At 33.4% G+C, this 26,359-nt stretch overlaps 1 protein-coding gene and 1 non-coding gene across 4 annotated transcripts; one reads left to right on the top strand and one right to left on the bottom strand.

The window, feature by feature from the left end:
• Positions 1 to 4,103: 4,103 nt before the first annotated feature.
• On the top strand, positions 4,104 to 22,559 carry LOC105763824 (methylsterol monooxygenase 1-1). Of its 3 annotated transcripts, none has more exons than XM_052624902.1 (5): positions 4,104 to 4,495; positions 5,511 to 5,833; positions 6,588 to 6,735; positions 6,892 to 6,923; positions 22,501 to 22,559. In XM_052624902.1, exons 1-5 carry the CDS (start codon positions 4,166 to 4,168, stop codon positions 22,505 to 22,507), a joined length of 840 nt encoding a protein of 279 aa, XP_052480862.1. In that variant the 5' UTR covers positions 4,104 to 4,165; the 3' UTR covers positions 22,508 to 22,559. The 3 variants fall into 3 exon arrangements, with proteins under 3 accessions (XP_052480862.1, XP_052480863.1, XP_052480861.1); XM_052624903.1 differs by lacking the exon at positions 22,501 to 22,559 and adding an exon at positions 7,167 to 7,332 and having other exon boundaries at positions 4,104 to 4,456; XM_052624901.1 differs by lacking the exon at positions 22,501 to 22,559 and adding an exon at positions 7,167 to 7,332.
• On the bottom strand, positions 18,841 to 18,947 carry LOC128035665 (small nucleolar RNA R71). Its single transcript, XR_008192217.1, has one exon. It is a non-coding gene; the product is annotated as a small nucleolar RNA R71 (small nucleolar RNA).
• Positions 22,560 to 26,359: the final 3,800 nt, after the last annotated feature.

The following is a 26,359-nucleotide window of genomic DNA, read 5'->3' as shown; positions in this document are numbered from 1 at the left end:
AGCGTGTGGGAGTTCACACGGGTGTGGGAGAAACGAAGGAGGTTGCACACGGCCATACGACACGCCTGTGTGTTTCACACGACTTGGACACACGGGCGTGTCTGAGGTCGTGTGAAGACTGGGTTAAAAATTTTATTGCACACGGGCTGAACAGGAACCACACGGGCATGTCACACGGCGTATGAGAGAATTATTATTATTATTAGAAAATACCTGAATTATTTCTTGTGTTTAAATAATTTTCTCATAATTTCTATTAGAATAAATTTTTATTGATTTGTGATTTCTGTTGATGTGTTTTAGATTAATTTACTGATAATTGTGTATTGGTTGATTTAAACTTTAAGGTATGAGAGAATCAAGCATGATAAGTGTATTTTCAAAATTAAAAAAAATTTAGGTTGTTTCTCTGAATTGAGGTATTGCCTTAAAGTTTGAAATTTGCAAGATTGACATCAAAAACCATAATTTTTGTGAGATTTTGAGCCTTTAGACCATACATTTTTCTTGCTCATTTTTATTATTAGTTATGAGTGTGTCAATATTGATTTGTTATTCTATAACTTGCTTCGATTATGCATGTCGATACCACACCTTTGATTTGATATACTAAGATGATAAAGGCACTTAGGTTTTAACCCACTTATCCCATAAAAGCCTACCTACATAATTAATCCTTAGTGAACCCCTTTGAGCGATCACACTGTTTCTTGATTCACCCATTATATTTAACCCATAACTCATTTTTTTCCATTGAGAATTTTTCCCGTTTTATTGACTCCCTTTTTATCGAGATTTGATTTGGTTAACTATTTGATTAAGCCTTTTGTTTAAGTTGCTGAATTATTTCTTATTGTTCTGAATTATATGATAAAAAACATATATATATATATATTAATTATTATTTAGTTTTATGTTAATTGAGCTTGAACAGTTAAATTCATTTTTTGAGAAGAACCTCGTGTTCTTGAATAGTTTTCGACTGATGTAATTATTTTTAATTCAGCATTTTTTTATTTTTCTAGTTTGGTAATTTATCAATTCAATCTCGATTTTAACCATATTTTTCAACCTTTTGGTAAAAAAAACCTTTTGATTTGTGTATCATCTCATTTTATAGTAGTGGAGATTTGATTTTCATGCAAGCCTATAGTAATGACTTTTCTTGTTTGACTATTGAGTGTTTATTTTTGAACCTTAAACACTTTGAGTGATTTGAGTGAATCTTTAGTGAGGATGTCAATTCTTATCGATTTTGAGTTAAAGGTAATTACTTAGATAAGGGGAAATACCTATGTTTTCATGCTTTAAAAAGTTTGACTTGGATTGTTTGAATCTTTAGTGCTCTTTTAGTTGAATTATCAATGTATGATTATTTTTGAATTATGACAAAACATTATTGATGAGAATTATAAGTTGAGAAAGATTAATTTTAATTATGAGTTGAGGATTTTGCTTGAAGATAAGCAACCGCTTAAGTGTGGGGAAATTTGATAAGCCATAAAAGTAACATGTTTTTAATCCTATCCTTTATGCGTTTTTGGATGATTTATTATGTAAATTAGTGAATTTGATGCTCCTAATCCTTTAGATTCATGTTTCTATACTTAGGTGAGCATAAGGGAGCGAAAGGAGTGAAAAATAAGCCAAAATCGAGCAAAAAGAGTTATGAACTAAATTTCAGCATCCACACAGCCTGAGCATTTCCACACGGGCTAGCCACACCCCCGTGTGAGCCACACGCCCATTTGCCAGCCCGTGCAGATTTCACAACCTGCTTCCCTAACTTGCAAAAAAATCCAATTTTTAAGCTTTATGAGCATTCTAAAGTCTATAAATAACAATTAGAAGAAGACCTAAGGGAGCACTCAGGGAAGATTGAAGAAATTACTCGAAGAACACCATCGAAGCCAACTCAGAAGCAAATCTCCTTCAAGATTGAATATCTCCTTTTAACTTCTTTCAAAGTTTTAGTGAATTTCTTTATGTCTTGTGGTTTTTTTGACTTTGAGATATTTTTTTTTTCTGATTATGAACTAAATTCCCTAGCTACCGAGGGAAGATGAAACCTATGATGGATCTTATTATTTGATTTCTGAATTATATGATAAATACTTAATTCTTGTTCTCAATTATGTATGCTTATTTTGTGTTTTAATTTTTTTTAGATATTAATTCATGTTTAATATGCTTATTTCAGTGGAGTAAAATTCCCTATTTAAGAGTAGATCTAGCATAATTGAGTGGAGTTGCATGCAATCCTAGAAATAAGACGACATAAATCTACCGGTTTAGAGTCAAATCTAATAGGGAATCCATATATCGAGTTAATGCGACAATAGGGGTTGTAATTAGAAAGAGATTGCAATTAATCAACCTAAAGTCAGTTGTTCTTACTCTCGAAAGAGATATTAACATAAATTAGGGATTTCTACAAATCAAGACACAAGTGAATAAATCATTTAATTCAGAATCAGAATGATAAGTAAAGTCTAGGTGGATTTTTTTCCTAGGTATTGTTTTTCTCTTTGGTATTATTCGAGTATTTCCTATTTCATTTTCTGTTGCATTCTTAGTTAATTTAGATTAGTAAATTTAGATTAAAAACAATCACCCTAACTTATCAGCTAAATAATAGGAAAATGGTTATTACTGGTACTTTTAGTCCTCGTTGATATAATACTCTCTACTCACCATAGCTATACTATTGTTCAATACGTGCACTTGCCTTTGTTGTAATTATAGTTAGTTTAATGACCGTCGAGGAGGAACTTAACGGTGGAAGAGAGGTTATGGTTTAGTTATTCGGCTCAAAAATCCGATTACATATTGTACACACATAATTGTTTATTTTTGTTTTTGGTGTTTTCTTTGGTTCTGTTGCCATGGGCATTGGTGGAGTTTTACTGGTTCGACGCTGTCGATAGATTCAAACTTCAACCGAAGTGAAGATATCCTTCCTGGAGTTGTTTAAATGTTATAAAGATGTTCTTCATCAGTTTATCTTTGTGGTTGTCCCTCTCACCGTTGTTTATTTCCCTGTTTTAGACGTACGTACAGTGCATAGCTTCTTAAGGTTGAGGAAAATTTTACATTAGTAACCGTCCCATGACTTGAACAAAAACTTTCGACCAATTTAATTATTTAAATAAAAATTTTAAATAATTTAAAGGAAAAAACATAAACTTATATTTATTTACTTAAAAGATTGTGTTTTTTAAGAAATACTTATAAAAAATAATTTTAAAACTTTATAAAATAATGTCGGAAAGCCATAAAAGAAAATTTTTCGGAATGAAGTTCAAAAATCCAAAATAGAAAATCAGTAAAAAGAAAATCAAAAACCAAACAAAATAGAAACAAATTATCATGAACAGTTCAAAAATTATCATCGTAAAATGAACCTTTAATGATAAATACACGTCCAACACGTCCAACACGTCCTACATTTTTCCTTAATAAAAATATAAATAACCAATATTATTTTTATATAAATCAAAATTGTCAATAAAACAAAATTATTGCATTTTTATAAATCGTTTTTGCCTTCAACTTTTAAATTTCAGTTAAATTATTTTTCTACAAAAAATTTATTAAACTATTATAATTTTAACGTAACCGACATAACAGTTTATGTGACAATCCACTTGTACTCTATAAAAATACATAAAATTTCTAAAAATCCACATCAAGATCAAGTATGTCTAAATTGCAACACAGGTTGCCACAATTTTGTACGTCTAATTTTCTACAATAATTAAAGAAATTAATTTTAAATCAAATAAAATTGAGAGCATAAATAAATTTAAATTAAAAGATTTTAATTTATCAATTATTATTTTAGCTTTTTACTTATATAATTTTAATATAAAATAATTTAATATTAAATATAATACGGTGTCTTACTTTATGTTAGACAATAATGATGAAAATGAGATAATGTGTAAGTTCTCCTTTTAATTTAAGTCAAAAATGTGGTATAGTTAGGGATCAAATTTAACACCTTACACCCTATCATATAATTAATAAATTAGGCCAAAATTAAATGATCAAGATTTACTTCAATTTATAAAATTATTAACCGATACAAGAGTATCCTCCACGCAAAGAAAAAAAAACCCTTATTCAATATTACAAACCATCCAAGTTATCCAAAAGAGAGGAGATGCTGCCGTATGACAGCCTTGAAGGGGCGGAATTGGCTTTAGGGAGGAACTTAACGGTGGCAGAGAGGTTATGGTTTAATTATTCGGCTCATAAATCCGATTACATATTGTACACACATAATTGGTTATTTTTGTTTTTGGTGTTTTCTTTGGTTCCATTGCCCTGGGCATTGGTGGAGTTGTATTGGTTCGACGCCGTCAATAGATTCAAGCTTCAACCAAGAGTGAAGAGATCCTTCCGGGACTTGTTTAAATGTTATAAGGATGTTCTTCATCAACTGATCTTTGAGGTTCTCCCTCTCATCGTTGTTTCTTTCCCTGCTTTAGAGGTATACAGTGCATAGCTTCTTAAGGTTGAGGAAAATTTTATATTAGTAACCGTCCCATGACTTGAACGAAAACTTTCGAACAATTTAATTATTTAAATGAAAATTTTTAAATAATTTAAAGAAAAAACATAAACTTACTTATATTTATTTACTTAAAAGATTGTGTTTTTAAGAAATATTTATGAATGAATAATTTAAAAACTTTACAAAATAATGCCAGAAAGCCATAAAAGAAAATTTGTTGGAATGAAGTTCAAAAACCCAAAATCAAAAATTGGTAAAAAGAAAATCGAAAACCAAACAAAATAGAAACAAATTACCATGAACAGTTCAAAAATTTTAAAAAGAAATGGGATAGAATGGGGAGTGTTACCGATGGATTCACCATATACTCTCCATTTAATAATACTAGTAAAGTTTGTTTTAATCAAAACAAGTGTTACAAATTCCACGTATACATGGTTAGAATTCCGGACTCAAACCTAAGCCTTGTCATTGAAACCAATCTTGATGCTCATCCAAATAGAACTTTTAATAACAAGAAACTTTAAACCTAATTTAATTAGTTCGTATCAAGAACACAACATATTTAAGTTTGATTTCAATCACTACGAGGTAAATTTATTATGGAAGTGTTTGTACTAAGAGTTGAATTGCATTTTGTCTCCTTTATTCAAAAAAAAATGAGCAAACTAATCCCTATACGTTAGATCAAAAATTAAATTGGTCCTTCAATTCTACTGTTAAAAATTAATCCCTATATGTTAGCATGAGGTACACATAGCACATCACGTGTCACTATTCAATTATTTTGTTAGCCATACCAGTTTTCAACAGTAGGAATGACTAAATTTTTTTTACTAAAAAGATCAGTTTGCTCATTGATTTAATATACAAGGATTAAGATACCTATTTTTTAATAGAGGAAGTAAAATGCAATCCGACACTTAATAGAGAGAGCGCCATACTTCCAACATGTTGATTATTGAAAGGTTTTTTAATGTTGATGGGGCAGTGGGTTGGGATTCGTACGAGCTTGCCACTGCCAACAAAATGGGAGGTAATTAGCCAATTGATAGTGTATTTTCTAGTGGAGGACTACACCAACTATTGGATTCATCGGTTCCTACATAGTGAATGGGGCTACGAGAAAATTCATTACATGCACCATGAATATAATTCCCCAATAGGGTTTGCAGCACCTTATGCCCATTGGGCTGAAATCTTACTTTTAGGGATCCCAACATTCCTTGGTCCAGCCATGGTTCCATGCCATATGACCACATTGTGGCTATGGTCATCTCTACGCCAAGTTGAAGCGATCGAGACCCACAGCGGGTAACTAACTTTGCTCTTCTTTCTAATTCCACCCAACATCCTCAATTTGTAGTTTTGATTTTAAAAAGGTTTTCAAACTTTGAAACATTCTAATTGAATCCTAAAAATATCACTATTGCATTAATTTAGGTGTTAAATATAAGTTTACCAGAGCTTAGATTTTAAATTTTGTCTTTGTTTTTATCCGGTCTTTTTGTCAATCTAGCTACCAATTGAGGTGTTAATGTTAGCTTAAATCTGATGTAGATCATATGAATAAATTTGTAAACACATTTGTACATACTGTATGTAACGGTGCAGCCAGGAATTTTATTTAGGGGGTCAAGATGAAACTTTTTAATTTTTGGAGGGACCAAGGTTAAACAATGTGTTAAAATGCTTAAATTATATTATTAATATTTTTTTGAAAGGGCCAAAAATGTAAATTCTGTATTTATTCAAGAGCTAAAAGACTTAATTTGAATGATTTATATGTTGGGAGGAGTTAAAGAGAAAATTTCCCATTTAACCAAGGGGGTCAAGGCTTTGCTTTGCCAGTGACTGTTTGGATAGCTCAGATTCCATACGATAGGTACACACGTATTTACAATTTGATTCATGTATTTTAAATATGCTCAGCATCATATTCAAACGGACATTTAACGCCTATATTGATTACTAGGATGAGTGAAGTGATTAGTATAATAATGATACTTTAAAGATTCAATTATAATATTTTGAAGTTTAATCATGGATATCTTTTGATTTTATGTAGGTATAATTTTCCTTGGAGTCCCACCAAATTGATACCATTTTATGGAGGACCAGACTATCATGATTTTCATCATTTTGTTGGGGGACAATGCCAAAGCAATTTTGCATCTATATTTACATATTGTGATTATCTATATGGAACAAACAAAGTAAGATGAACAATTAAACTACCCAATAAGCAACATTAGATGTGGGAAAAAATGTAAAAAGGAAAAAAAGAAAAAAGAAGAGAAGCAATTTCTTTAAGCATTTAGATTTTATTTCTATTTTATTTTGATTTTTTTATTTGTAATAATGTATTGCAGGGTTATTGTCGCCACAAACAAGCAGTTAAAAAGGTATTTTAATTAAATAAAAGTATTTTCCTCTTTTAATATTAGTGAATAGTGCGAATTTTATATAAGTTTTCTTAATAATACTATATTTTATTAAAATTTTAACTGATATAAAAATTTTAACGATCCTCTAAAAATAATAATCTAATTTAAGTCTTCTTTAACATAATTTTAATATCTCCAAAATTTATAATTTATCTTGATTCTTTAAACATTTTTTTCTAAAATTTACTTTTTCTTTTTGCAGCTTAAGGAGCAAGTGAAGAAGCACTTGGAGTAATCTCCACTGAAGAATCTCAAAATAAATATTTCTGTATTTGGTTATTGGACCCAAAAATAAAAATAAAAATTGAGGGCTGTTAGATTTAAAATTATTAAAATTAAGTAATAAATTAAAAATCATGTATAAAATGAATGAACAGATAGAATATAAATTTATAAATCAATACAAAAGTTCAAAAATTTACAATTTAGTTTGATCTTGAAAAGTAAATTTCTAATTTTGTCCCTATCTAGAAATTAATACTTAGATGCAAGTCTTACGGTATGTTAGACACTAATGAAATAAAGGGAAAAAATTTAATGTGAATAAAAATCATATTTCTCCTTTAAAGATTAAAAAATAAATGTATAATAATAAATTTAATTTTAGTTTAAATTTATTTTAGTTTAAATCAAGATAATTATTTGATTCTTTGTTCAATCGTACTTTATAATGGTTGGTTTTGATTATAGATATTCGAATATGCATTTTTATATTGACCTTTGTAATTGTAATTATAATTGTGTTTGTAATTTAAATATATATATCAAATTAAAATTATAAGCATTTTATAATCAGTGAATTTGAGTATTTGAATATAACTTTGTTCTCTCAATAAATAATATGAATTTAGATAATGAATATTTGGGATATATTATAAGTCCTTTGTTAATTGGACCCAAAAATAAAAATAAAAAACCAAAATGATTAGATTTTGAATTATTAAAATTAATCAATATGTAACACCCCAAACCCGGCCTAGACGTTACGGTCGAATCTGATGTGTCACATTGAAGTGTCTTTCGAAGATTTAACTCGTTGGAAAAATTTTGTTTCTAAGCTTAAAATAAACCCCTTCATTAATTAATTAACAAATCAATTAGACAAAACGTTTGTCTTGTTACTCGAAATTGTTTTATTAAGTTAGTCTAAAATCGCGGAAGCTTTTTAAATTCTAATGTTTGAAAACTTGTGTCGTTGAAAACGGTAACTATTTTTAAAAATTCATCTTCTCCTATCTAGCAGTTTGAAATATGTAAGTAAAAGCCCAATTTAAAATTTAAACCAACTTAAAGGCCTTATTACAAAAACAAAACCCAACTTATAATTTAAATTAAAATAAAAGCAAATGTGAATAGCAACAGTCGTGTGGCCACCTCCGAGTCCCTCGCAACACCAAATCGCCTAAGGCTGAGGATTACCTGCACAGTTAAAAGGAGAGGGTGAGTTTACGAAACTCAATGTGTAATTCCCTTTCAGTCAACAGTATGCAACATGCAGTATTAGTCTGGGCCTGAGCCCTCTATACAGTAAAAGTACCATGTGGACCTTAGCCCAATACAGTATCAGTACAATGCAGTAATGCAACCCATCCCAATCCAACTAACACACCACTTCGTACCACCAACACACCAATATCGCAGCAAAGCTGCCAGTAATAATGACGCAGTAAAGCTGCCAGTAACAGTAACGTAGCAAGGCTACCAGTAACAGTATATGTGGCAAAGCCACCAGTACAGTATACTTCCCCTATATCAGAATCCCAACCCCATGCAGTATGTCATGTCATAAATCATACGTGTATGCAATATGTCATACTCAGTAACAGTCATATATATATCATAGAGCAAGTCGGTCATACACACGTTTTAACCTCTAAGGGTATAACAGTAATTTTACCTTATAGGGGTATTTCGGTCATTTTACCCTTCGGGAGTATTTCGGTCATTTTACCCTTCGAGGGCATTTCTCTCATTATACCCTTCAAGGGAATTTTAGTCATTTTACCCTTCGGAGGTATTTCGACCATTTTACCCTTTGAGGGTATTTCGGTCATTTTACCCTTCGAGGGCATTTCAATCATTTTACCCTTTGAGGGTATTTCGGTCATTTTTCCCACGAATCGCAAGTTAGGCTTACCACTCGAGCGTTCTCATGCCCGTGTGGTCTCAAACGCCATGTTTACAGTTTTTCAGGTTTTCGCCGATCTACGATTGTAGTGGAGTGATTACACACCTGATGTGATTTGCGAATTCCGTTCATTCCGAATACTCTTATTCCAAAAATTAATGATCATCGCACCCTTGGTTCCCAGGCAATGTACCAATCGACCTCGATCACCACCAGTTAAGAATGGAAGCAATGCAGGTTGGAGAAAGCAACGAAAACCTTGAAGACCTCGCCGATCTCCCATCGAGAACAATGAACAAATAATATGGATATATATATATATATCTCCACAACAACCTCCCCAAATCCCAATATTCTCCTCAAATCTCTCCAAATATCCCTCATCAATTCTCTTTATGACCAGTTCAAACTCCATTTAGCAGTATTTCAATTCAACTCTACCACCCACACGAATTAGGCAGCAAAATAAATACTCCCTTTTTGATGCACCACCACTCAAACATTAGACCCCATGTACACTCCACACGCCCCTTACCACTAGACCAACAACTCATTTGTATCATTTTTTAACCACAATAATTTAAGAACCTATTATCCAAATCCAGGGATTTTATTCACTCAAAATAAAAATTTGCATAAGCTAATGCTTGAACCCTTTACTTCTCAAACACTTCCAAACACTCCTAAATCACTTAACCACTGAAGCAGACATTCATTTATGTCACTTCCTTGCACAAATAAATATTTATGTGCAGTCTCCTAACTATTCCCTTGTTCAAAACCTATTTCTTCTAAGCCCAAAATTCGAGGTGTTACACAATAAATTAAAAAATCATTATAAAAATAAATAATAAAATATAAATTTATAATTAATATAAAATTAAAATTTCTTTTGGTGCTTCTAAAAATTTTACTTTTTACGATTTAGAAATAAAGATGTGTTATCAATTGGAAAATAAATTACAAATCAGATTTTTGAATATTAAGATGTAAAATTTTTAAATTTATGAAAATTGATTAATAATGTTATAAATTAAGTTTTAATTTTCCAATTAAACAAGTAGAGAAATAATATGTAACCTCCCCAACCTAGTTTAGACGTTAGACCACGAATTCGAGAGATTACATCAGCCACCGAGATGGCCTAGCAGGGTTATCGAAATTTTTTAAAACATTTATTTTAAAACATTTATTTAGTTTAGTATAAAACTTAGTTTAAATGTCGATTCATTATTCCTCAACGACTCCAATGAGAGTTTCGTCTATTAAGTATCGATTTTGTGCTTCGGTTGATCTCGTGACATATGATTCATTTGATATCAAAGGTGGTTGTGGCTTGGAGGCGATGGTGCAGACTCATCTCGCTAGTAGATCACCCTATCTTGAGTTATATATACAATTTTCATCGCCAAATGAATCATTTGCGACTTCAACATCTATTGCTGTTCGAGAGGAATACACTATCCCTGCCTAACACTCCATTAGTGGGAGGTAGAACACAAAAGCGCCCTTGTTTGGTAGTAGTATGGAATACACAACCCCTGCACGACACTCGGTTAGTGGATGGGACATGTACCTTGGTTGGTCAATGTTCGAGGCTGGAAATACGTACTGAGGAATGACATCAACTTATAGTGGTTGGACATCAAGATCTGATTGGAGAAGTTATGAAACGTCCACAAGAAGTGGTGATGTACTCCCTATGACGTCTACCAGTGAGGGGACCTTGTACATTGTAGATGATAGTGGGTTGGATGATGAGTCTGATATGGATCCACCTCAAGTGCCCAACCCCGATAGTGCAGAAGTTGCATTATTTTCTGAACCGGAGCCTATTCTAACCAAACCTGAAGACATTGAAGGGGGTCCAGATGAAGAAGAAGAAGATCCACGATTCAGGGCATACTCGCCTCCAGCCCACATGCATAATGTCGATATATTGGTAAATGATGCATTGGAGTTTCTAGATCTACCACACAGAATGCATGACTGTACAAGTTCGTCATTGGATTCGGGTGAATTGGAAGTTGGTAAGGAGTTTTCCAGTAAGGATAGTTTTCTTGGTGTATTGAAACAACATAGCATCATAAACAGAGTTAACTACAATATGGTTAAATCCAAATCCAAGAATTTCGAGGCCAAGTGTGCAGTGCAAGACGGTACATGTTCATGAAAAATCATGGCTTAGGTTAAGAAAAAGATAGGCTTGTGGGAGATAAAAAAGTACAAAGGTCCACATACATGTGTTGTCGATACAGTATCACTGGGTGTTTAGGGTTTTTGAATAATATTGTTATTACGTAATATTGCATTATTTAATGTACTTCGTTGACAGATGTTTCACAAGATCATCCCAAGATGGATTCATATATGTTAGCTAGCTTAATGCTACCGACGGTGAAGGCGGATCCCAGGACTTTAGTGTCATTCTTAATTACCAATATTCATAGCCAATTGAGGTACACGCCCTCTTACCGCAAGGCTTGGATAGTTAAGTAGAAGGCGTTGGAAAAGATGCATAGTGGGTGGAACACTTCATATAATGAGGTGTGGTAGTGATGTCAGGTGCTGGAGAGGTACATTTCTGGTTGTATAACAGACCTTGAAACGGTACCTGCGTACTACAACAACTGATTGCTCCGTGGATGCCAAGTGTTCAAGCTTCTGTTCTGGAGCTTTAAGCAATGCCGGGACGCATTTGTGTACTGCAAGCCATTGGTACAAATTGACAATACCTTTATGTATGGTAAATATACCCATAGACTATTGATAGCTATGGCACAGGATGGCGATGAGAGAATCTTTACAATTGTCTTTGCAATAACACTGGGGGAGTTAGGTGATGACTGGGATTTCTTTCTTTCTAGGTTAAGGAGGCATGTCTGCCCCCAACCTGATATCTACGTTATATCAGATCAGGGCACTGGAATACTAGCCGCAATTGAGTGACAGGAAAGCTTATGGGATCGCACACACCATCAGTATTGTCTAAGGCACGTTGCATCCAACTACTAAGGGCAATACCGGTCTACCACTGAACAACGGCAAGTGACCAACATGGGTATTTAATCTCTATTAATACAATTTCATTTGTAATATTCAATTTACTCTAAATGAAAGAGTGGCATGTAACTTTCGCTATCAACTTATATTGGCAGGGTACGAGATCAATAAGGATCATTTTCATGAGATGTTGGCGATTTTGCATTCAATTAACGAACAAGCCACGGACTACCTCTATAACATACCTTTCAAACAGTGGACACAAGTCTATGACGGCGGCCTATGATATGGTCATATGACCTCAAACCTAGTTGAATGCATAAATTCTATTCTAAAAGAAACGCGTCGTTTGTCGATAACCTCGATTGTGCGAGAGACATATTTTCATTTAGCGGTACTATTTCCAAAGCGAGTAGCGAGTTTTAAAGGTCAAATACAAGGAGGCCATGTATGGTGCCAGAAGGTATCGCAAGAAATTAACGAGGTGAAGGCGCGAGCCAACACCATGGGCACAATGTATCACGATCGCGATAACCTATGGTTTTCTGTGACGAAGTTTAACGGGCCAAACCATGGTATTACGGGCAGGCAATATCATGTACACCTGAGAAATAAGACCTGCGACTGTGGGACGTTTGATGCACTTCGTTATCCATGTGCTCATGTAATTGCACCTTGTTAGAATCTCCATTTGGATCCCATGAGATATGTCAATGAAGTGTACAAAATGGAATACATGTACAATGTGTGGAGACAAGTATCCCACCGGTCCCAAATGAACGTAAGTGGTCGTCTGTATCGCTTACTCCGTTTAAGTTGTTACCGGATAGAGAATTGCATCGCAAACCCTTACCATTTTTATTTGTTCGATGGAGATATGTTTATGATTAAGACGAATTAATTCCCCGGCCATTGCTAACACGATCAAATATTTTTGAAATTATAAAAAAATAATTCAGAAAAAATTAAAGAGAGTTTTTTTCCAAAATTAAAGAGAGTTTTGAGAAATTTAGAGAGAAATTTGAGGGATAATTGAAGAAGTAATGTGTGAAAAAATAGGATAGGGGTTTTATAGGGTTTTTTGTTTACTGTTGGACACCCCAAAGGTCAAAAAATCAAATAGCCATTGGGGAAAAAACACGGGCTAAAATGCGTCCCTAGGGGAACAATTTTTCCATGTCAGCAAAGTGCGTCAACGTTGATGCATTTTGTGCTGACATGACAAAATCACTCCCCCAGGGATGCGTTTTACTTAAATTTCCACCAAAAATGCTCCTACGTAGACGCGTTTTGTTAAAATCAACCCTTTCCGATAAATAATGAAAAAATTGGCTCATTTTCGTAAATAAAGTTGGAAATGGGCCTTTAATGGTAAACTGGTCATTATCATCCTTTAAAATAGCAACATAGAGTCCAAGCCCAATAAGAAATCTCCTAATTCCTTCAAGATTATTGCCCCACTAAGAACTTAAAGCTCTTTTAATTTAGTTCCTTATACATAAATACACATCCAACACGTCCTACATTTGCTACGTAATAAAAATATAAATAACCAATAATATTTTATATAAATCAAAATTGTCAATAAAACAAAATTATTGCATTTTTATAGGTCGTTTTTGCTTTCAACCTTTAAATTTTAGTTAAATTATTTTCTTCAAAAAAAGTTTATTAAACTATTATAATTTTAACGTAATCGATGTAACAATTTATGTGGCAGCCTACTTGTACTCTATAAAAAATTAATAAAAGTTTCTAAAAAATCCACGTCAGTATTGAAGTACGTCTAAATTTCAACACAGGTTGCCACAATTTTGTACGTCTAAATTTCTACAATAATTAAAGAAATTAATTCTCAAATCAAATAAAATTGAGAGCATAAATAAATTTAAATTAAAATATTTTAATTTATCAATTATTATTTCACTTTTTACTTATATAATTTTAATATAAAATAATTTAATATTAAATATAATACGGTGTCTTACTTTATGTTAGACAATAATGATGAAAATGAGATAATGTGTAAGTTCTCCTTTTAATTTAAGTAAAAATGTGGTACAATTAGGCATCAAATTTAACACCTTACACCCTATCATATAATTAATAAATTAGGCCAAAATTAAATTATCAAGATTTACTTCAATTTATTAAATTATTAACCGATACAAGAGTATCCTCCACGCAAAGAAAGAAAACCCTTATTCAATATTACCAACCATCCAAGTTATCCAAAAGAGAGGAGATGATGTCATATGACAACCTTGAAGGGGCGGAATTGGCTTTAAGGAGTGATAAGCCATAAAAGTAACATGTTTTTAATCCAATTCTTGATGAGTTTTTGGATGATTTATTCTATAAATTAGTGAATTTGATGCTCCTAATCCTTTAGATTCATGTTTCTATACTTAAGTGAGCATAAGGGAGTGAAAGGAGAGAAAAACAAGCCAAAATCAAGCAAAAAGAGTTGTTTTCAGCATCCACAAGGCCTCAGCATTCCCACACGGGCTAGCCACACTCCCATGTGCCAGCCCGTGTCGATTTCGCAACCTACTTCCCTAACACGCGAAAAACCCTAATTTTTAGGTTTTCTAAGCATTCTAAAGTCTATAAATAGCGATTATAAGAATACCTAAGGGAGCACCCAGAGAAGATTGAAGAAATTACTAGAAGAACACCATCGAAGCCAACTCAGAAGTGGATTTCCTTGAAGATTGAAGATCTCCTTTTAACTTCTTTCAAAGTTTTAGTGAATTTCTTTATGTCTTGTGGTTTTTCTGACTTTGAGATGTTTTCATTTCAGATTATGAACTATATTCCCTAGATACCTAGGGAAGATGAAACCTATGATGAATCTTATTATTTGATTTCTAAATTACATGATAAATACTTGATTTTTGTTCTCAATTATGTATGTTTATTTTGTGTTTTAATATTTTTGGGATATTAATTCATGTTTAATGTGCTTATTTCAGTAGAGCAAAAGTTCCTGTTTAAGAGTAGATGTAGCATAATTGAGTGGAGTTGCACGTAATCCTAGAAATAGGACGACGTAAATCTACCGGATTAGAGTCAAATCTAATAGGGGAATACATAGATCGAGTTAATGTGACAATAGGGGTTTTAATTAGAAAGATATTTCAATTAATCAACCTTGAGTCAGTAGTTCTTACTCTCGAAAGAGATATTAACATAAATTAGGGATTTCTACAGATCAAGCCATAAGTGAATAAATCATTTAATTCAGATTCAGAATAATAAGTGAAGTCTAGGTGGATTTTTTCCTGGGTATTGTCTTTCTCTTTGGTATTATTCGATTATTTCCTATTCATTTTCTATTGCGTTCTTAGTTAATTTAGATTAGTAAATTTAGATTAAAAACAATCACCCCAGCTTATCGGCTAAATAATAGAAAAATAGTTATTACTAATACTTTTAGACCTCTTGGATACGATACTCTCTATTCACTATTGTAACGTCCCAAAATTCAAGTCTCTATTTTTTGCATGTTTTGACACAAATTGCCAGTTTGCTTTAATGGCTAAGTGATTGGGTGTGTATGGGAGTGTTTGAAAAGCCTGGGTTCAAGTATTGACCTTGGCACAATTTTTAGTTTTTCTCTTAAAATGAATTTAGACACTGGCACTTAGGCCTTTTATATATTAATACTGGTTTTATGACACAATGAGACTATTGGTCCAGTGGTAGGTGGTGTGTAAGGTATCCTTGAGGTCTGAGGTTCAAGTCCTGCGATGTGTAAGGAAGTAATTATTTTGTTACTTGAGCTGTGTAGGTAGTAGTGTTGGAATGAAACATAGTAGGGGAGAGTTTGAACTGGTCATAGAGAGGGAGTTAAGGAAGAATTGGTGGAGAAAATCAAGGAGGGATAAGGGGAGGATTTTTAGGAGAAAATCAATGAATTTGATTAGAAGGGGGAAGTTATGCCGTTTAGGGAGTTTTGAGCGTGGGAAATTTAGCTAGGGGGAGTTTTGGGGTCATTTTCGGCTTTTGAGGGCTATTGGTTTTTATTTTATATTATTTTTTTCTCTCTGTCTGCTTTAGTGTGGGTGAGATTTTTGTTTTCTCCTTTTTCTTTTGGTGCCAAACCTTGCAAAGACTTCAAAGTATCTCTCGGGTTTGTTCGTTTTGTTTTTCTACCTTTCCCTTTATTCCCTTTTTTGTTTTAACTGAATAGTCTTTGGTTCTTTCCTCTTTCCCTTGTGGCCGAATATTGCCTTTCTTTCTTCTTCTCTCTTGGCCAAATACTATTTTTCTCTCATTCTTCATCTATTCAATTTCGTTATGACTTGACAATTGTATTTTGACGGTTTGATTTCCATGAAGAGTGAAGGAGTATCAAGTGATATTACAGTCGTCGAGACCTCTCTCTCATCACTCGATTGAGGTAAGTAGGTGGGCTAGTTTTTTATTCTAGGTGTAGGTCGTACGTTCTATGGTTCTGAAAATTATCATGTGTGGATTTCAACAACGTGATTAAGCAATCTTGTTTAATGCATCCGTTTGCAATGCAGATATCCGTCAAGAAGAGTACAGTCAACTTTAATCAGCGGATTAGGTGGGCTAAGTCACTATTGCCAGTCAAGGCAAGTATTAGTTCAATTTTTGGTTAAGGTTGCAAAGGAAGAAGAATACCTCTTTTTTGTTTAGCGACTAATGGAAAATGTGTTTGAATGCAGAGTTTGGGTGTTCGTGGATCGTTGTGCATTTTTATAAACAGATGTGTAATCACCCACTGCAACTATAGTTCGGCGAAAAGCTGAAAGGCCATCAACACGCATTTGAGACCACACGGGCGTGCAACCGCTTAAGTGGTAAGCCCAACATGCGAATCATGGTAAAATGATTGAATTACCCCCGAAGGGTAAAATGATCGAATTACCCCCGAATTACAAAATGACAGAATTACCCTCGAAGGGTAAAATAACTGTTATACCCCGGGGAGTTGAAATATGTGTATGACCGATTTGCTCTATGATACATATATATGACTATTATTGAATATGACATACTGCATACACATATATTATATGACATGACATACTGCATGGGGTGGGATTCTGATATAGGAGAAGTATACTCTACTGGTGGCTTTGCCACATATACTGTTACTGGAAGCTTTGCTACATTACTATTACTAGCAGCATTGCTGCATCACTATTACTGGCAGTTTGCTGCGATATTGGTGTGTTGGCTGGGTGGGTCGATTTTATCCCCACATGGTGTGTTGGTGTTACGGAGTGGTGTGTTGGTTGGATTGGGATGGGTTGCATTACTGCATTGTACTGCTACTGTATTGAACTAAGGCCCATACACTGTTACTGTAATAGGCTATGGCCCACACTGTACTCTACTGAATAGGGCTTAGGCCCAGACTATTACTACATATTGTATGTTGACTTTTTGGTAGAAAATTACACACTGAGTTTTCGTAAACTCACCCTCTCCTTTTAACTGTGAAAGTAATCCTCAGCCATAGATGATTCGGTGCTGCGAGGGACTCGGAGGTGGCCACACTACTGCTACTATTACATTTGGTTTTATTTTAACTTAGTTTATATACTGGGTTTTGTTTTTGTAATAAGGCATTTAAGTTGGTTTAAATTTTTAATTGGGTTTTTCCTTGAATATTTTAAGCTGCTAGATTAGGAGATGACGAATTTTAAAATAATCATCATTTTCAAAAACACGAGTTTTAAACGTTAGATATTTCAAATGCTTCCGTGTTTTAAATCAACTTAATATAATAATAGCAGTTAGTAAGGCAAACATTTGGTTAAATGTTCCGTTAAACATTACTAAAGAGGTTTCCAAACTTAAGAAACGAGTTTTATCAACAAGTCTAAATCTTGAGAGACACTTCAATGTGACACACCAGATATAGCCATAACGTCTAGGCCAGATTTGGGGTGTTACAACTATAGCTATACAATTGTTGGATAGGTGCGCTTGCCTTTGTCGTAATTATAGTTAGTTTAGTTACCATCAAGTTTTTGGCGCCATTGCTAGGGACTTAAATATTAGGAACACTTTATTTGTATTAATTTAGCCATTTGTTTTTATTGTATTTTATTTTTTTGTTTTTAGTTTAATTTTTGTTTTCTAATTTTTTTCTTTTATTTGCTTCTGGCAGGTTGCTTTAGTTTATGATTAGAAGAAACCCGTCGGGACCATTAGTCTTTGATAGTGAAATTGAAAGTACAACTTGCAAAAACTGTAGAGAAGCAAGGTAGAATTGACAGAGTATAGTGGAAGAACAAGAGGACATTATTATTGTTACTGAGGAGATGACTGATAATCAGAATAATCAGCTACTTCCTATGGTTGCTACGAATCCTACAAATCAAAATCCTGCTCCTCGTACTATGTACGATTATGCCAAGTCCACTCTAACTGAGGCTGAATTGAGTATTGTGAGACCCACCATTCCTGCAAATAATTTTGAACTGAAGCCAAACACAATTCAGATGATACAACAATTTGTTTAGTTCGATGGTTTGCAAGACGAAGATCCAAATACTCATTTGGCTAATTTTCTGGAAGTTTGTGCTATTTTCAAGATAAATGGCGTTTATGACGACGTTATTCGCCTACAGTTGTTCCCTTTCTCGTTAAGGAACAAAGCTAAACAGTGGTTGAATTCCTTACCACGAGGTTCCATTAGCACATGGGATCAAATGACTGAAAATTTTCTACTAAAGCACTTCCCACCGGCTAAGACAACTAAGCTGAGGAATGATATCTCTTCATTCGTGCAGATTGACTTAGAGACCCTATATGATGCATGGAGGAGGTATAAGGATTTATTCAGAAGGTCCCCTCACCATGGGTTACCTTTATGGCTACAGGTTTAAACCTTCTAAAACGGTTTGAATCCCTCAACTACGTAGCTGATCGATGCAGCGGCCGATGGTACTCTGAATAGTAAAACACCCGAAGCTGCTTATGTGTTTATAGAAGAGATGTCACTAAATAATTATCAGTGGCAAGTCATGAGGACGAAGCCTAATTGAGCAGCTGGTGTTTTCAATCTAGATGCAGTCACCATGTTATCAAATCAGGTAGAACAATTAAATAAGAAAATTGATAGTTTATGTGTTTCTATGCAGGTACATTCGGTGATGCAATGTGATGCAAATGGAGCAGGAATAAGGAATACAGAATATTTACCCTACGGTCCTAACACAAAGAACGAACAAATCAACTCTATGGGTAATAATTCTAGACCTCAGAATAATCCTTACAAAAACACTTATAATGCAGGTTGGAGGAACTATTCTAATTTCTTTTGGGGAAGGAAACCAAAGACCACAACCCCCTCCTTTCAACCACTTTACCAACAAGAGAAAAAGATGAACCTCGAGGAGATGCTGACGAAGTTTATCTCGATGTCAGAAACCCGCTTCCAGAACACCAAAATAGTACTTAAAAACCAACAACAGTCAATTCAAGGGCTCTAGAACCAAATCAATCAACTTATGAAGTTCATTTTAGAATGATCGTAAGGTAGCTTGCCTAGTAATATCAAAACTAACCCAAGAAAGCAACTTAATGCAATTGTTGTGAGAGATGAAGAAGGGTTAGTTGAATCTGAGCCACAACCGAGGCAAGAAAGTGTGGTACGTAATGGTAAGGTAGAGGTAAGCCAGAATTAACAGAAATCAATTGGTAAGGAATATAAATCTCGAGTTCCATATCTGAATGCAACGAAGAAAGACCACACTAGCAAACAATTTGGTAAATTTCTTAAACTTCTGAAAAAGTTGCATATTAACTTACTATTTATTGAAACTCTTTCGCAGATGCCCAATTTCGTAAAATTTTTAAAGGAGCTTCTGGAAAACAAATGGAAGTTAGATGATTTGTTTCACGTGGAGCTAAACGCAGTTTGCTCAACTATTTTTCAAAATAAACTACCCAACAAATTCAAAGATCCAGGGAGTTTTACTATTCTTTGTTTAATTGGTAATTTAAATGTTAATAATGCTTGAGCTAATGTAGGGGCTAGTATTAATGTCAAGCCCTATAAAATTTTTAAACAATTAGGTCTTGGGAAACCCAAACAAACTAAGATGAGTATTCAATTAGCAGAAAGAACCATTAGATTTCCTAGGGGTGTTATTGAAGAGGTGCTTGTGAAAATTGATAAATTCATATTCCCAGTTGATTTTGTTGTTTTAGACATGGATGGGGATAGTGACGTACCTTTAATTATAGGACGACCCTTTTTAGCAATTGCCAGAACTATTATTGATGTTTGTATAGGTGAACTAATACTTCGTGTAGGTGATGACACGATTACTCTCCAAGCTCATGATTCTGCTAAGATATCTAGTGATTGAGATGATTATACGAGTTCTGTTAAGATGAATAACATTGTGGCTCAAAGCTCTTTGTAGGAAACCCCTCGAAAGAATGTGATGGAGCCACGTTCTAGTCCATGCAACAAAAATAGAACAACGCATGAATAACAAAGACTACAGATCGATGAACTAGACGAATGGAGGACACATGTCAAAGAGAAGCCGAGAATACACGATGCAGAACTAAAGCTACACTATGATGAGTATGTGGATTAAACAACCCAAATTAAGGTTGGGGACAAGGTACCACTAGATAAAACAGATCCTGGAATTGCCACTTTAGAGTTTATTGCAAACGGAGCAACTCTTTTTACGGTACTGAATGTCTTCCCATACGGTATAGTCGAGATAACTCATTATGAATTCAGCACTTTTAAGGTAAATATTACTCGACTCAAACCTTATTTTGATAATAGAATTGACAACGAGAAAGAGGTGTTTCGACTTCGCGAACCACCGTGACCATGCGAATACAAGGTAAGTCAAGCTTAGACTTTAAATAAACGCTTCTCAGAGGCAACCCGAATGTTAACACTACTAATTTTCTTAATTTTATTCCATGATGTTTTTTAAAAATTAACTAATTTTAAGAATATATAAAAATAAAAAAATGTGTTTTTAAACCACAAGGCCTGGACACACGGGTGTGTCCTTGGCCGTTTTGATCCAAAGACTTAGTTTTAAAATTTTAAGAAAATCGACCCACAACGGGTAACTAACTTTGTTCTTGTTTCTAATTCCACCCAACATCCTCAATTTGTAGTTTTGATTTTAAAACGGTTTTAAAACTTTGAAACATTCGAATTGAATCCTAAAAATATCACTATTGCGTCAATTTAGGTGTTAAATATAAGTTGACTGGAGCTTAGATTTTAAATTTTGTCTTTGTTTCTATCCGGTCCTTTTGTCAATCTAGCTACCAATTTAGGTGTTAATGTTAGCTTAAATCTGATGTAGATCATATGAATAAATTTGTAAACACATTTGTACTACTGTATGTAGCAATGCAGCCAGGAATTTTATTTAGGGGGTCAAGATAAAACTTTATAATTTTTGGAGGGACCAAGGTTAAACAAAGTGTTAGAATTCTTAAATTATATTATTAATATTTTTCTGAAAGTGAAAAAATGTAAATTCTCCATGTATTCAAGAGTTAAAAGACTTAATTTGAATTATTTATATGTTGGGAGGAGTTAAAGAGAAAATTTCCTATTTAACCAAGGGGTCAAGGCTTTGCTTTGCCAGTGACTATTTGGATAGCTTAAATTTCATGCGATAGGTACACACATGTTTACAATTTGATCTATGTGTTTTAAATATTCTCAGCATCATATTCAAATAGGCATTTAACGCCTAAATTGATGAGTAGGATGAGTGAAGTGTTGGTATAATAATGATACTTTAAAGATTCAATTATAATATTTTGAAGTTTAGTCATGGATATCTTTTGATTTTATGTAGGTATAATTTTTCTTGGAGTCCCACCAAATTGATACCATTTTATGGAGGACCAGAGTATCATGATTTTCATCATTTTATTGGGAGACAATGCCAAAGCAATTTTGCATCTAATTTTACATATTGTGATTATCTATATGGAACAGACGAAGTAAGATAAACTATTAAACTACCCACTAAACAACATTAGATGTCTGAAAAAATGTAAAAAAAGAAGCAATTTCTTTAAACATTTAGATTTTATTTCTATTTTATTTTGATTTTTAAAATTTGTAATAATGTATTGCAGGGTTATCGTCGCCACAAACAAGCCGTTAAAATGTATTTTAATTAAGTAAAAGTATTGTCCTATTTGATTTTTAGTGAACAGTGCGAATTTTATATCAGTTTTCTTAAAAGTACAGTACTTTATTAAAATTTTAACTGATATAAAAATTTTAATGGTCCTCTAAAAAGAATAATCTAATTTAAGTCTTCTTTAATATAATTTTAATATCTCCAAAATTTTATAATTTATCTTGATTCTTTAAACAGTTTTTTCTAAAATTTACTTTTTCTTTTTGTAGCTTAAGGAGCAAGTGAAGAAGCACTTGGAGTGATCTCCACTAAATAATCTCAAAAATAAATATATATGTATTTTGTTATTGGACCCAAAAATATATATATCGTCACCGGAATAGGGTTACAGAGTATTACCGGAGTTTACGATTCAAAACAATCAAATATTTTAAACATTTAACATCACATCATCAATCATAGCAAAACCAAACAAAAACATACATATTGTCTTTTATACGAGCCCTTGAGGCCCCAAGAACACGTTAGAAACAAGTCGGGACTAAATCAGAAACATATAGAATTTTTCAGAAAAAGATGAAAATTTTCAAACTGCAGGGGACACACAGCCATGTGACTCACACAGCCGAGAGACACGTCCGTGTCTCAAGCCGCGTGGATATTCGAAGTGGGGACACACGGCCGTGTCCCAGCCCGTGCCCATCTCAATGACAATGTAACTCATTAGGATTCAATACGGCGCCGTTTTGGGTTTAAGCAAAAATAGCCAAAACAACGTCGTTTTGCATAAGACCCGCGACCCGACCCAATAAGCGTTGAGGATCACCGTGTTTTGTTGGGAGGGGCTAATTGCATGTTCAGCCCCTCCACTTTTGCAGTACAGTGCAATCTGATCGCCACAGTTTTTATATTTTGACCACGTAAATTTTGCACCTGTTTCAATTTGGTCCCGCACGAAGTGACGCGCTTTAAGGGTTGGGGATTAATTTCCCATTTGGCCCCTGTGTCTTTGCACGTGTTTCAATCGACCCCAGATTGCTCTTTTTCATTTCAAATTTTGCCCACTGATTTTATTTTAATTCCAATTTGGTCCTTAACATGTTTCATTTTAATCTCTTAATTTGTTATTTATTATTTCATTTCAATTTTTACACGTATTATTCTTCATTAACAGCTTGCACTTTATTTTATTTTTATTATTTATATTAATTTTTTTATTACCTATTCTAATTTGGTTTCACATGTTATTTATTTTAGATTTTTTTACATACCATTTCTTTTAAATTATTTTATGTAATGCTTATTTTGAATTGCTTAAAATGTTTATTTCAAACTATTGTATGTTTTACTTATGTTAATTTTTATATTGTTAATTTTGAGCATTTCATATTATTCATTTTAAATCTTTATTATTTACTTTAAATTGTTATTATGTGATTTTATTTCATTTGCTTTTGATTATTAGTTAGCATTAAAGTAATGTACATTGTGCGATTTTTGTCATCATGTGTGTTATGAATAGTTTATTCATATTTTCACATTGTTACCATCCTTTAATGTACCCCTTCATTCATATATCGTTTTAAATGTTATATTAATTTTTATCCAAACATGCAAAAAAATGAAAATTTCAACATATGGCCATATTTTACGTTTTGGCAATTCGAGAAAACCGTACCCTAACTTATGGGGATTCAATTTTCTCGTTAAACCTAAATAGCAAAGTACCCTTTTAAACTTTAAAAAATGAAAGAAATCTCATTATAAGGTAACATTTCGCATTTTGGTGATTAAAGAAATCGTACCCCAACTTACAGGGTTTCGATTTTCTCGTTAAACCTAAATGGTAAAATGTCCTTTTAAATTTCAAAATACGAAATTCCAATGAATTAAAGGCAAGTTTATTCTCTAAGGCTCCAAATATCGTACCATAACTGACGGGGTTTCGATTTTCTTGATAAATCCAAATAAACGAACGTTAAAGCAAAATTTTTAATAATCTCGGGAATTAAGAAAAGATCGTGTTCTAACTTACGGAATATGATTACTTTTCTAAAATTGAGATAATCAAATATCTTTTAAAGTAATAAAACTTTTGGTGTTTATTCTCGTTTTAGGGATTTAAGATATTGTATCCTAACTTACGGGATATAATTTTTTTCTCGATTAACGTAAAATACACCCATTTCTAAATTTTTTTCAATTAAGCAATATTTTAACAAAGGATCGTATTTTCAAACTCTTCAAGGTTTTCAATTTTCGACAGTAAGACACTAATTAATCAACTAGGTACGAATTTTGGGCTTTATGAGGGTGTTAATCCTTCTTCTTACGTAACCGACTCCCGAACCTATTTTTCTGAATTTTGCAGACCAAAAGCATTATTTTAATAAATCCGAATTGTTTATTAAAAACAACCGTTTTACGAGGTGACCCAATCACACCTTATCAAAAAAGATTGGTGGCAACTCTCATTTTTGTTTTCGTTTTTTTTCAAATTAAAGTCGACCTGTTTACGAAAAATGGTTTCGACACTTAGCATAGCCCCGGACAATGCATCGTCCCCAGCCATGTGATCTTGAGACCCAGTCTCAGTAGCAAGCGACACTGGCGCCTCACTCGTATCCAAATTTGCCTGGCTGCCTAATGACGAGGACTCAGCTTGAGCCCCTCTACAGCTTTTACCTTGGCCTCTCATACCCCGTCCATGGATACCTCGTGTGCTCATATCTAATCAGATTTATCTGGTATTATAAGTTTTATGAATCAATTACAGTTTCGATATCTATTAGTAGATATTTTATGCAAAACAGTATCAGAAGTTTAGAGTTTGTTATCACAAATTGCAATCTTATTACAGTTTTCAGTTTCGCTACTGTTTTCAGTATACACTATCTATAGTGTTCTCAGTATAGTGTACTACCTATAGTAGTTTCAGAATATGCTACTCATATTTTCAAAAACTTATCAAAGTTTTTAAAATACTTACAGAATCAGTGCTGGAGACTCGGTGTACCACATACTCAGTCAAAAATATTTCAAACCATTTAAAAATCATCTCTTTAAAACCAAGTTTTAAAACCCAAATCCACAGCCGAGTTTTGCAACATGACTCTGATACCACTAAATGTAACACCTCAAACCCGGCCTAGACATTATGGCCGAATCTGGCGATGTCACATGGAAAGGGATTTGAAGACAAGATTGTCGAGTTTAAAAACTGTTCTAGTAAGTTAGCTTTTATTTAATTCGAAAAAAAACTAGTTCATTTGCTTTAAAAATTGTCTCTTAGAGGAAGCTTTTGTAACCAATTAATTTAGGGAAAATCGTTTCTATTTACAAAAAACCTTAGTTTTTAAAAAAACTGTGTTTTGTGGAGTTGCAGTTTCAAAAAAAATCCATAAAAGACAGTATAAAGTACCAAATTTAAAGCCAACCAGTCCATAGTCTAGAAGATACATCAAAATCCCCAGATAAGTAATAAATTCTAGGTATTAACGGAAAATAGTCTAAAATTTAGGTGTGGCCACCATTGAGTCCTCCGCTACACCGACCCGTCAAGTCTGGGGATTACCTGTACAGATTAAACAGAGAAAGGGTGAGTTTTCACAAACTCAGTGTGTAATCCCCACAGAAAACATGTATATAGATAATCAACAGAATTCAGTTAGATACAGTTTGGGGCCTGTGCCCATCACAAAATCAGTTTGGGCCTTAGCCCATTCAGATCAGTCTCAGAAATACATTAGGGCCTTGGCTCATACCAGATACAGAATACAGATACAGTAAATCAGAATCCTACCCACCAAACTCTACACACCATCTCTGTTTAACCCTATACACCATGTAGGGATTAAATCAACTCACTCATCTCTACACACCATGCTGTATCGAAATGTGACACATAATCAGAAGGTTACAGTTGAGCTACTAGATAACAGGCTTAATAGCCTTTCAGACACTTCCTCCAAATATCATTAACCCACCCTGATGCAATACAACATATAGAATATGTCATGCCATTATGCAATTAATAATACATATATTCAGATATCATAAGTCATTCTCGATATAGAAATCAGATAGACAGATCACACATATAGGGGTCTAAGTAAAGCTTACCAAC

This window comes from Gossypium raimondii, chromosome 12, assembly GCF_025698545.1.
Source record: "Gossypium raimondii isolate GPD5lz chromosome 12, ASM2569854v1, whole genome shotgun sequence".
Taxonomy (NCBI): Eukaryota; Viridiplantae; Streptophyta; class Magnoliopsida; order Malvales; family Malvaceae; genus Gossypium; species Gossypium raimondii.
The sequence above is the reverse complement of the archived record's forward strand: the minus strand, read 5'-3'. Positions and strand labels throughout refer to the sequence as shown.